General features: G+C 44.0%; 1 protein-coding gene across 3 annotated transcripts in view; it reads right to left on the bottom strand.

Moving 5' to 3' along the window:
• Positions 1-13,108, bottom strand: part of GABRB2 (gamma-aminobutyric acid type A receptor subunit beta2) — a 441,115-nt gene that overhangs the window by 194,784 nt on the left and 233,223 nt on the right. The window contains exon 5 of one of the 3 annotated variants that reach the window (XM_073581012.1): positions 9,059-9,965. The exons of the other annotated variants lie outside the window; for them this stretch is intronic. Coding sequence (XP_073437113.1) covers positions 9,080-9,965 — 886 coding nt within the window. The 3' untranslated portion in view covers positions 9,059-9,079. Of the gene's footprint in view, positions 1-9,058; positions 9,966-13,108 lie in introns of those variants that run through there. 3 annotated transcript variants of the gene reach the window in all.

Here is a 13,108-nt window from a genome sequence, read left to right as displayed (position 1 = left end):
GCCTCTCCATTACTAAGCTGTGGTGTTGATGTCACCCGACAATAAAAAAGGTAACCTCATCCCCACTTGCCACTGCTAGAAGAGCCGGGCAAAGCACCAGAATTGGTGCATCTAATAGATGCACCTTTTCTGGGTGGCTGAGGACTGCTATTTTTAGGCTGGGGGGAAGCCAATATCCATGGCCCCTTACCAGCCTGAGAATACTAGCCCCCAGTTGTCTGCTTTAACAAGGCTGGTTGTCAAAATGGGGAGGGGACCTCATGTCATTTATTTCTTTAAATAGTTGAAAAAACAGCATGGGGACCCCTCTATTCTTGATAACCAAGCTGGCTAACGCTGACAGCTGAGGGTTGCAGCCCCAAGTTGTCAGTTTTGCCCAGCTGCTTATCAAAAATACAGGGGAACCCATGCCATTCTTTTATTAAATATTTGGAGCACAGGCACTGGTTGATGAGTACTCCCATCAACCAATGCCAGTGACAGGAGGTAAACTTTTTACCTCCGATCACAGCTGCAGGCTAAGGCTGTCATTTGACAGCGTGGGAATCGCGGCTCTCTGACCGGCAGCAATGATTTTACCACCGACTAGAAGCAGTGTTTGCAGTGCTGTCATAATGGCAAGACAAAACACCCGTTTGGGGGGCCGAATCCGAATAGTAACACAGCCTTCCTGGTGAAGTCTGTGGTTGGTGTCCGTGCCCGAACAGTAGGTGTCGCCGAACTTTACTGTTCGGGTTCGCCCATCTCTCTCTCTCTCTCGCTCTCTCTCTCTCTCTATATATATATATATATATATATATATATATATATATATATATATATAGAGTCACAAAAGGTTTACAGCATATACATACATATTCCCAAAAAAGTTGCTGTGGCAATATACTATGCTGAAAATGTAAAGAAGTTATATATTTTCTCTATGAGGAGACATGCCGAAACATTATTTACATGCTGTATATACCAACATAATAGCATAAACAGACGCAAAAATTAATAACAATGAATAAAAAACAATTATTTAGCATCCGCAGATTGTCTTAAATGTACAGGATTATCATATTTGGAATTGATATAAAATTTGACCCCAGAGGAAAAGTACTTCAAAGTAGCATTGCGTAACCACCAAGTCACAGTGCTATTTACTGCATATAGCAATTTTTTATTTTCGCCCAGATGATTCCCAGGAATGATTTTGAAATCTTAATGTTGTGTAGATTTATTTATATATGAGAAAAAAGTAACATGGAACATTTTGATATGGCCAAGACTCCGCATAAGGAAAGTAAGAGCACAAATACTGTATATCCCAAATTAAATAATAAAATAAGACAAAGTACAGGCAGCCCCCAAATTACCTATGGACCCAAGTTATGAAGGTCAGATGTTCAAAAAAAAAAATTATAATAAGATATTCGCCTCATTGCTGACCTTTCTGGCCATCGTCGGAACCTTCTCTTCCCGTTGTTGTGCAGCAACATATAGATCATGACTACCGGCCATGTACAGGCTGGAGCACTGTGTGTTATAAGGTTGTGTCATCACAACCTTATGATGCGCATCAACCTCCGAAGCCTGGACATGGTGGTTAGTACTGGCCTATAGTGAAAAGTCCAGAGATATGATGTGCCTGATGATAGTACGAAGACTGTAACCCCCAGACTCTTTCCCACAGTTGGAAGATACAATGTATGAATGGGGAGCTTTAGCTGAAGTTGTGGATAGCCACATCTACTGCACATCAATAGTTCCATCACTCAGAAACCATGACCTTAGATATTTCATCTCTCCTGCATTAAAATACCAACATGAAAAAGCTAAACTGTCTCTGAGCTGCCTGGATAGGAGCTTAATACACATTTATGTAATACTGTATTATTAAAGATATAACTGTTTTCTGTTCACTTCTGTCATGCAGTGTACAGTATAATGAATATGACCTAATTTTGAAAGAAACTAGGACAGAATTCTTTTTTTTTTCATGTCAGATCCTTGCATCTCAAAAATACAAAGTGCTGTGCCAGCAAATTACATTTAATTGTCTGCTATACCTGAATGGCAGAACCTTGTACAGATCTTCAATGTGATTCCATCTAGTAGAGCAATGTTACCGTTTATATAAAAGGTGAAGTGAATGCAGTTTAATGATGCGTTATATCAAATATAATAATAATAATTATTATTATTACCACTTGCATTTACTAGGCCTCAGACAATGTCACAGCTAAGAGCCAGGGATGTTGGGTGCAGAAGTGAAGACCGGTTGCTGAGGATTTGCGAATTGAATTGCCCATCTCAAACAGAAAGTTAGATACTGTATAGACAAAGAGATGCACAATATAAGACAGATGTATAAGATCGGTAAAGCTCATTAGATGGCCTGCAGTCGAACAAAGCTGATCGTTTTCATGGCAGCCATGTCAACAGTCTCTCTCATACACAAGAGCGCTCGAAAGGCCATGCACTCCTGTGTTCTCTATCAGAAAGCCGCTTCAGAAATGTCTTCAGTGGCTTTCTGATAGAGAACACAGGAGTGCTTAGCCTAACGAGTGCTCCTGTGTACAGGAGAGACGGTTGACATGGCTGCCATGAAAACCATTTCTGCTGGCTTCTTATGTCTGGGAGAATACACCAATCGTCGTTCTGAAATTACACATGCCTGACGAGTATCTCCTCCAACAATCAGCTGGCGGGGCACATGATGGATCTGTTGATATTGGTGGGTTCGGCCATCATTAATCTAATGTGTATGGAGCCTAAAGCCCCCGTCTCACATAGCGAGATCGCTAGCGAGATCGCTGTTGTGTCACCGATTTTGTGACGCAACAGCGATCTCGTTTGTGATCTCGCTACGTGTGACACATAGCAGCGATCGGGCCCCTGCTACGATGTCGGTGATCGTGCTCAAATGTCCTGGGCCATTTTTTGATCGCTGGTGTCCCGCTGGCCAGCATGCATCGCTGTGTTTGACATGGACAACGACGAACGACCTCAATGCTAGAGGTCTGAGAGACAGGGTCCCAACGACCGTCGTATCATTCCGTATTGATGCTGCATCGCTGGTGAGATCTGACTGTTTGACATCTCACCAACGACCTCGTATCGACGCACCAGCGATCCCTACCAGGTCATATCATTGTCGGGATTGCTAGTAGGTCGCCAAGTGTGACGGTACCCTTACAGAACATCATACAGGCTAGATAGATAGATAGATAGATAGATGGATAGATAGTGAGCAGCATGAATCAGCCACTGTCTGTAGTATCACAGTAATGTATGGTTGTCTTTGAAATGCTGCGACGTTTCAGAGAAAAATATACTTCTGAAATCTGCCAGATACTGAGCTGTACAGCAAACTAGTCGTACAGGCGGGTGCCCTGCGGCTTCTCTTCACCCGCTGACAGTTACTGCACCGTAACTGTCTATATGAACATGCAGGCAGAGACTTTGTAGTCACTGTCAGTGGGTAGGGAAAACCTTGCACGGGACCTGCCTTTACAACTAGCGCATGGCCACTGGCAGCCATTAAGTTTGTATTTCTCCGATACGCCGCAGCATTTGAGAGACAAACATACATCACTGTGATAATATATTCTGCTATTCTCTGAGCAGATTTACCAAAACTCACAGCATAAAGTGACCCTGACAGCTGATACATGCTGCCCAAACCGTGAGCAGAATGTATCAGCTGTCATGGTCACTTGAGTTGCGCTGTGAGTTTCGGTAAATTTGCTCCGAGAATACAAGATCATATTTTATAGCACTTGTTATTTCCCTGCATCATACAATTAATTTCACCATGTTTCTGTTAAGGAACTATGTGGATGAAACCTCTCCGCATTTTATGAAATGTATTGTTCTAACTAGATAAATGATGCTGTTATTTCTGCAGTTATTAGATTGAACATATCAGAGATTGAATTGTTATATTTCTTTGTAATGACTTAAAAATTCTACAAGTTTCTCTGCTGAAACAAGGCTGTCCTAGTACCTAATATGTTTCTGTCACCTCTGCTTTGTCATTACATCTATTTGATGTGACAAAACAAAACGGGATATGATTCATCAAGATTTCTTGTTTTTCTAAGAGGCACATTGCTATAAACATTATAAATGTGAATTCTAAATGGATCCATTGCAACCATTACTTAAAAATTCTAGACACACAACTTGCATCTATCTATCCAGAAAGACAAAATGCGATGCAGCACCAGCTAACTGTTGTGTGGGTGCAAAGCTTCCCAGGCAAAGCCCAATCCTACAGATGAGTATAAAAAAAGGGAACACAAGCACTCCCATTCCCCCAAAAAATGATGGTGCTTATTTGCCCAACATGGCAACGTTTCGATTCTTGTGCATTTGGGTTCATTGAAAATGGTTTTGACATGAAACGAAATCTTGCAACATTGGGAGAATAAACTACATCATTTTTTTCAGATAGAGGTTACTGCGCAGGCGCTGCGGTCGACGCCATTTTGCTGGATGTAAATTTTTTTTTCTAAGGCTGGTTTCACATTTGCGTTTTTTTGCGCTGGAAAAAAACGCATACGTGCGCATGCGTTTTTTCCCCTATATTTAACATGGGTGCGCATACCTGCGCGCTGGCATGCGCACGTATGCGATTTTCATGCGCTGCGTTTTTTTGGGGTGTGCGTTGGTATTTTCCAGACGCAGCATGTTGCATTTTTTGGCCCTGCAAAAAAGCGCATGCGCACATATGCGCAAGTTTTGCGCTAAAAATGGCCATTATAGCCTATGGATGCGCATACGTGCGCACTGGCATGTGCATGTATGCGTTTTTTTAGCGCTGCGTTTTTTTGGTGGTGTCCACTTGTTGTCCTAGTTATAATCTTCTAAAGTCAAAAAAAAAAAGTCTATATAAAGGAGGTGCCTGCCAAAACTCTGCCACTACTACACTGACAGATTGAAGAGCAGACAGTCAACAAGGAACCCATCTTATATCAGCGAAGAATGTGAGTATATTACATTATATGCCTGTCCTTTTAAATTATGTATGTACTAATGATTTTTATTATTTTTACATGCAGTATGTCTTCAGAATCCGAGTATTCCCCATCGCGGCAGGAATTGGCGCAAGCAGACCGTGAGGTGATTATTTTCGTGCATCTGGTAAGTATATCTGCTGCTTCTCCAAATCTCTTACGTTTTTTTCAACTTTTTTAAGACATCGTCATCATCATCTTCTGCGGACGGGACTAGTGAGGGCGAAGAGCAGGAGCAGCGAAGCCAAGTCCCGGTGGTGATACGGAATGTAAGTATCAAATGATTTGTAATGTTCTTTATTTTTTATCTTCTATTTTTACTCTTTTTTATGTTTCTTTTTTTGTAACTTTTTATTCAATTTAAATTTGATTATTCTAATGAATGTGTTTTGTCTAGGTTCCACAACGTGATGAAGACGTCTACCTGGATAATGAGCAGCTCATCAGCCTGGTCCAGGAGCGTTCGCCATTGTGGGACAGCCGTGACCGGCTGCACAAGGACATTGTGGTGACCCGGCGGCTATGGAATGAGGTGGCCGCAGCGTTGATGGATGGCTGGGACAGCGCCACAGCATCCTCCAAAAAGGCGTTTAGTGAGTATTTCCCTGCTCTTTATTGTGCCGCAGTGACTGTTGTCCTTGACGGCACTGTTGGGTTTCGTGCTAGGCGTATTCTAGCAGGAAACCCAACAGTGTCATCGGGGTCTACAGTGACTGCTTTGAGTATTGTATTGCTACATTGTGCCGCAGTGACTGTTGTCCTTGACGGCACTGTTGGGTTTCGTGCTAGGTGTATTCTAGCAGGAAACCCAACAGTGTCATCGGGATCTACAGTGACTGCTTTGAGTATTGTATTGCTACATTGTGCCGCAGTGACTGTTGTCCTTGACGGCACTGTTGGGTTTCGTGCTAGGTGTATTCTAGCAGGAAACCCAACAGTGTCATCGGGGTCTACAGTGACTGCTTTGAGTATTGTATTGCTACATTGTGCCGCAGTGACTGTTGTCCTTGACGGCACTGTTGGGTTTCGTGCTAGGTGTATTCTAGCAGGAAACCCAACAGTGTCATCGGGGTCTACAGTGACGGCTTTGAGTATTGTATTGCTACATTGTACCGCAGTGACTGTTGTCCTTGACGGCACTGTTGGGTTTCGTGCTAGGTGTATTCTAGCAGGAAACCCAACAGTGTCATCGGGGTCTACAGTGACGGCTTTGAGTATTGTATTGCTACATTGTGCCGCAGTGACTGTTGTCCTTGACGGCACTGTTTTTTTTTTATCAACAGTGGACAAAGTCCGAACACGTTGGCGTTCGATCAAGGACCGCTTCAACAGTGATGTTCGTGCTGAGGGCCAGGTTCGCAGTGGATCTGCGTCAAGGACCAGAACTAGATACCGTCACTATCACGCGTTGCAGTTCCTAAGACCGGTCCTTGCCACGAGATCGTAAGTATTATAAATTTTGGGTTTTTATTTTTATTAATCTGTGTTTTTCTAATCCACAGCTGATGCTTCTTGTAAAGGCATGGTAGTAATGATTTTCCTTTCTTCCACAGCACCTGGAGCAGCACCCTGCAACCTGGCCCTGGAGCGGTCCTTCCTCGGACGTCCTCTGACCCGTCCCAGCCATCCGACAGCCAGGAAGCACCTTGCAGGTCAACCACACACACAGCTGGTGACCAGGAAGCTGGGCCATCAGGTGTTCCCCTGTCCCAGGTCTCTGCCACTGGTTATGCGGGCACTACCCGCCAGCGGCAGAGGGCCTTGGACAGGAATGTCTTGCCCGAGTTTATGCATTTGAGCGAGACATTTAATTCCAGCCTCAAGTCACTGTCCGACAGAGTTGAAAGCGGTTTTGCACTCATGGAACGTGGTTTTAACCACTTTGAACACCGCTTCAATTCTGTAGAACAGCGCCTTGACCGTCTGGAGGCCGACCTCAACAGACCAGCACACCATTTTTTTAGTAAGATTGAAAATGGCATGGCGGAACACCTTAGTCCTGAGCAACAGCTGAATGTGCTGCAGGCCTGCAACAATGCTTTCTTGCAGGCTATGCAGCATAATCGGTACGGTCAGCAGTCAGTGGTGTCCTTTCCACCTGTGCCACCATTGACTCGCTTCACCTCACTACCGACTTGTGCTGCATACCACTGCACGGACACCTCTATTCAAAGCCAGGACACCCACCGTTACACCACCACAAGTCTGAGTGCAGCTGGTCACTTCACCGACACCACCATGGCAAGCGCTGCTCCTGTCTGGAGCACCACCGCCACTCCCATGCATGCGTGGAGCTCAGCCACCACTAGGCAAACATGGAACAGCCCTGCCGCTACAACAACATGTAGTAGCCCTGCCACCACCACTCTGCAAACCTGGACCATCACTGCCGCCACCAGTCCTCCTGCAAGGACGAGCACTGCCAACGAAGAGCAGCAGCAGCAGCCACCTCAGCAGCAGCAGCCACCTCAGCAGCAGCCACCTCAGCAGCAGCAGCAGCCACCTCAGCAGCAGCAGCAACCACCTCAGCAGCAGCAGCAACCACCTCAGCAGCAGCAGCAACCACCTCAGCAGCAGCCGCCACCTCAGCAGCAGCAGCCGCCACCTCAGCAGCAGCAGCCGCCACCTCAGCGGCAGCAGCCGCCACCTCAGCGGCAGCAGCCGCCACCTCAGCAGCAGCAGCAGCCATACCAGCAGACAGGGGACCTACATTCAATATTTGCCCCTAGTTCAAGGCGAAATCTATCAAGGCGGGCATTGGGCCAAAGTCGGTCCAGGCACACAAGCCTACGGCGACATGCCATTACAACTAATGTACCTGAACAGATTTCCTCTCCTCCAAGTGTTCCTAGTTTAATTCCCTTAACTGGACTACCTTCCCCCACAAGTTTTGTTGCCCCTTCCCCTCAAACACCGTCTTCAACTGCAAGTGTTGCATATTCCCTGCACACCCCCAAATTGAAACCATCTGCCCCCAAACGCCGGAAAAAATAATTTTTTGGTTTATTTTTGTGATAAAAAATAAATTTACATTTGTGGTTCACCATTACAAAGTTTCATTAATGTTGTTTGCGCCGCTCACACACACTGATGGGTAAATACATGTTAAAAACCAACCCAAGGCCTAGTATAGTCATATGTGAAATAACACGGACTAGTATAGTCATACCAAGGCCTAGTGTAATAACTCGAGTTTTACCAACTTGGATCTGGTTTCATGAAAAACAAACTGTTGAAACTTGTCTTAAAAATAAGTTTCTTTCTAGTTTCACCAGTTTGTTTTTTGTGAAACAAGATGCTAGTTGTTAAAAATCGAGTTATTACAGTAGGCCTTGGTATGACTATACTAGGCCGTGGTATTTCACATATTACTATACTACTAGCCCCAAGGCCTACTATACTCATATTTGAAATACCACGGCCTAGTGTAGTCATTACAAGGCCTAGTGTAATAACTCTAGTTTTACCAACTAGAATCTGGTTTCATGAAAAACAAACTGTTGAAACTTGTCAAGTTTCACCAGTTTGTTTTTCGTGAAACAAGATCCTAGTTGGTAAAATTCGAGTAGGCCTTGGTATGACTATACTAGGCCGTGGTATTTCACATACGACTATACTAGTAGGCCCAAGGCCTACTATACTCATATTTGAAATACCACGGCCTAGTATAGTCATTCCAAGGCCTAGTGTAATAACTTGTAAGTTGGAATGGAGCAGATTACATTCATCCACTCAATGCTGACTTGTATTCCCCATGGACTTTCATTGGGGTTGGGTTTTGAGGGTTGTGTTTTGAGAAAATCACATACTTTGTTTTCAACTAGTTGCACAATTTTCTCTTGAAAAAAAATGGTTTCCTGATTCATGGCCTGCAGCTTTGCTCGTTCCAATATATTTCACGCAGACTAGCAATGCTGCATTTTAACTCATATGTGTATTTACCTGCCCAGGTGTGTGAACATCAAAAAATTCAGTTATACATGGGAAGTTTTTTATTTAATTGGAGTTTAAAAAATATAGTGCACTCAGTAATGGTATCAAATAAGGTTTTTTATTACCATAAACAAACAAAAACATTACACCATTTCATCTTGCCAGTGCACCCGTCCTACATCAGAAATAAAGTAGGCCGCAAATTGGTCCCTCATTTGGCCAACTTCAACGGATGACCTGAGAGTGTGCTGAGTGAATTCAGGCAATGGGTTAGGAGCATCATCGTCCAGTTCAAAGGTCGGGTGCTCTTTAGCCATCACAAAGTTATGTAGAACCACACAGGCCTTCACCACCTCATCGACTGTTTCAAGTTTAAGATTAATGGCCGTGCCCAGAATTCGCCATCTGGAGACAAGAATCCCAAAAGCACACTCGACAGTTCTTCTGGCCCTGGTCAGCCTGTAATTAAATATTTTTTTGGTGTGGTCCAAGTCCCGGCTGGAGTAGGGTTTCAGTAAGTTTCCGCACATTTGAAAAGCCTCATCACCAACCATTACAAAGGGCAGTGGCGGAGCTTCGGTGTGAGGAAGAGGCCGTGGCATAGGGAAATTAAATTGGTTGCCATACAACCTCCGGCCCATGTCTGAGTTTTTAAAAGCCTGTGAGTCATTACCACGGCCAAATGCTCCAATGTCCACTGCTACAAACATACATCCGGCATCCGCAATCGCAATGAGTACTATTGAAAAGTACTTTTTGGAATTATAGTACTCAGATCCCGTTCTTTGGGGTTTGATGATCCGTATGTGTTTACCATCAACAGCTCCCAAACAGTTGGGAAAATTGCATACTGTCCAGAATTTGTCAGCAATTTCCATCCACTTTTCAGCGGTGGGCAGGGGCATAAATTCTGGGCAAAGAACATTCCAGAGAGCCCGGCAGGTGTCAGCAACAATTCCAGACAAGGTAGAGATTCCAATACGGTACTGGAAGTGTAGTGAAGATAGGGTTTCTCCAGTCGCCAGGAATCTGTGAACAGACAAAGAAGTAAAATTAATATTTATGTATATTATTTTAAAAAACTATAAAATAAAATATTAGTACATTCACGAAAACTAATTACCCAAGGTTTTGAATACTAAATTTAAAAAAAAAAACATCAGACCGCACCCCTTGGTTTTTAAAACATACCGTAATGTCACCAGTAGCCGTTCCTCAGGAGGAATCGCACGACGGAGCTGTGTGTCCTGTCTCCGGATGGATTGTTGGACACGAGCAAGCAAATCCATGAAACTTTCGTGGGACATCCTGATATAATCTGTAAATTTCTCCGGGTTTGCCTGTAGCTCGCTGTAGAGGGTGTGGTATGCCCCACGGCTCTCCCGGAGTTCAACAATCGGATGTATCCACATACGCCGCCGTCTTCGCTGCCTCTCTCTCTTCCTTTGTTCATGGCAAGCAACTGCATACGCCTGAGCCATCGCGATGTCCAAATCCAAGTTGAAGTGAAAACTCTTCCAGCGCAGATCCATGGTCACGAGAAGAATCAAGCAAATGTGAAGAATACTGTAGACAGGGTCTATATATTAACATACCACACCCACAATGAAGTCCCATTGGTCTTGTGTGTTGTTGAATGGTTGTTTTTTCATTTTAGTGGGGTTTTTCCAAAATCTGTAAAAAAACGCAAACGCACAAAAAACGCATACAAACGCGCAAAAACGCTGCGTTTTTTTCCTGCATGCGCATAAAAATGCTTGAAAAAAACGCAGCGTTTGTATGCATTTGTATGCGTTTTTTCAATGCGTTTTTTTGCGGGAAAAACGCGCTGCAAAAAAAAGTAAGTGTGAAACTAGCCTTAGCCTCACAATAAACACAATATTATGGATCAACCATATTATCAACACTATTATGTGCATTACGTGCATATGTGAGCAGAGCACCACATGAAGACCCCCCCCTCCGCCGCGAAGCATGAGAATTTCATCAACTGAAAACTACAAATGCAAATTAAACAACAACCACAAGATGGATTTCCCCAACCAAGGTATCATTTTAATCAATATAACGGAGCCAACCTGACAGTGTCTGTGGGACACTGATGACTAGGACAGACCAGAGGCTCCTAGAACCATTCGGACATTAGGTTCTAGGAGCCATCCTTGTACCTCCCAATAGTCTGGACTGTCCTTATCCCGCCATAGTGTCAACACTTCACCTTCCACATTCACATACCTATCACATTAAATTGCATCAGTTCTGATTTCTAACTGCAAACACATCACTTCCCCAAACCATAGAGTAGACTTTCTCAACCACAGGTTGTAACATCCCATACCTCCCTATGTCCCTATACTCTGGTGAGGATTTTTACCTTAAACCCAGTTTCCTTTAATTTTCCTCAGGCCTTCACTGCAATCTAACTCTAATAATAATCTTACTCTGTTATACTGATGCTATATTTTTCAAACATTAGAAACCTTGTAGTAATACCCAGATATCAGCTCATTATGTATCATCAAATGTGACCTGTGTTCATATGAAGTCATTCATTTAAAACTTCTTGTTCATTTCTACAGTCACTTATTGTATCAAATATCACTATTCATATGTGGCTATGGTCTTTATATAGCACTAACATATTCCGCAGTGCTTTCCAGTTTGCACTAAATCATTATGTATTTTGAATGTGGGAGGAAACCAGAGAACCCAGAGGAAACCCACACAAACAAGGGGAGAGAACATACAAACTCCTTGCAGATGTTGTCCTTGGTGGGATTTGAACCCATGGACTCCAGCGCTGCAAGGCTGCAATGCTAACCACTAAGCCACCGTGCTGCCCGGTTATCAGAGATAGTGAAATTATCTACCTGCTCCTAGTAGCAGTGTGCAGGTAGACCTTTCACGGCACCTGCACACTGCAATACTCTGCTCTGCCCTCAACATGGCAGATAAAGTACGCCTGCGCAGAAGCCGCAGCAGAAGTAAGGAGGAGGACGTCATCGCTAGAAGATGGGAGGTGCCGGACCGGACCGCGACACCCATTAGACCGGACCCTGGGGTGAGTATAATCTAACTCCTTTTTCTTATCTTTCAGGTTACTTCAGGGGCTTATCTACAGCATTACAGAATGCTGTAGATAAGCCCCTGATGGCGGTGGCTGCATCTCATAGGCCAAAAATGAGGTGACAGATTCCCTTTAAAGGACTTTTAATATCAGGATGTGCTGGTGCCACTTTTCATTTTTCTTTGTGTTGCCATACAGTCTGACTTCAGCAGCGCACCACTGGTATTCCTATTGCACTGAATAAAATCGACACAGAGGGAGGTACACTTATTATGCAAGATTGGCCATTGCCTGTGAAGCTTTGTTGGAATTGTCATTTATAAAGCCTTCTGTTTGCCACCATACCCCACAGACCAGACAAAAAAATGAGAGATTACTGTAACATGCAGTGCTCAACCAATACTTGCCAGAAATTCCTGCAGCTCCTTTAATGTTGCTATAGGTAGGCCTCTTGGCAGACGTCTAGACTAATTTGTATTCTTGCCTTTTCATAAATTTTTGAGGGACATCGAGTTCTAAGTAATGTCACTGTTGTGCTAAATTTAAGCCCTTCATGATGTATATTTCTATTATCTACCCATCTCTTATTTATCTATCATCTCTCTATCAACCTCTTATAGTTTCTATCAATATCTCTATCTATTGATTATCTACATCCTATTTATCTACATATCTTTCTATTAGTCTATCTATTTCTCTGTATTATTTATTTACCGTATATACTCGAGTATAAGCCGACCCGAGTATAAGCCGAGGCACCTAATTTTGCCACGGAAAACTGGGTAAGCTTATTGACTCAAGTGTAAGCCAGGTATGCATTGTCCCCTTATCCCCATCCTGCAATGCGTGGCTCCCCCGTCCTGTCGTGGTATGTGCCTCACCCATTTTGTCCTGGTATTTGTGGCTCCTTCAACCTGTCCTGCTATGTGTGGCTCCCCCCATTCTGTCCTATGTGTGGCTCCCCCCCATCCTGTCCTGGTATGTGTGGCTCCCCTTGTTGTATGCATGGCTCCCTGGACCCACATGGCTTCCTGGTCCCGCATGGCTCCCCTGGTCCCACATGGCTTGGCTCCCCGGGCCCGAATGGCTCACGCCCCCCACCCCA

Source organism: Dendrobates tinctorius, unplaced genomic scaffold (assembly GCF_039654945.1).
Source record: "Dendrobates tinctorius isolate UK_male_01 unplaced genomic scaffold, ASM3965494v1 ptg000067l, whole genome shotgun sequence".
In the NCBI taxonomy this organism is placed as follows: domain Eukaryota; kingdom Metazoa; phylum Chordata; class Amphibia; order Anura; family Dendrobatidae; genus Dendrobates; species Dendrobates tinctorius.
This window is presented reverse-complemented; position numbering and strand designations above follow the sequence as displayed.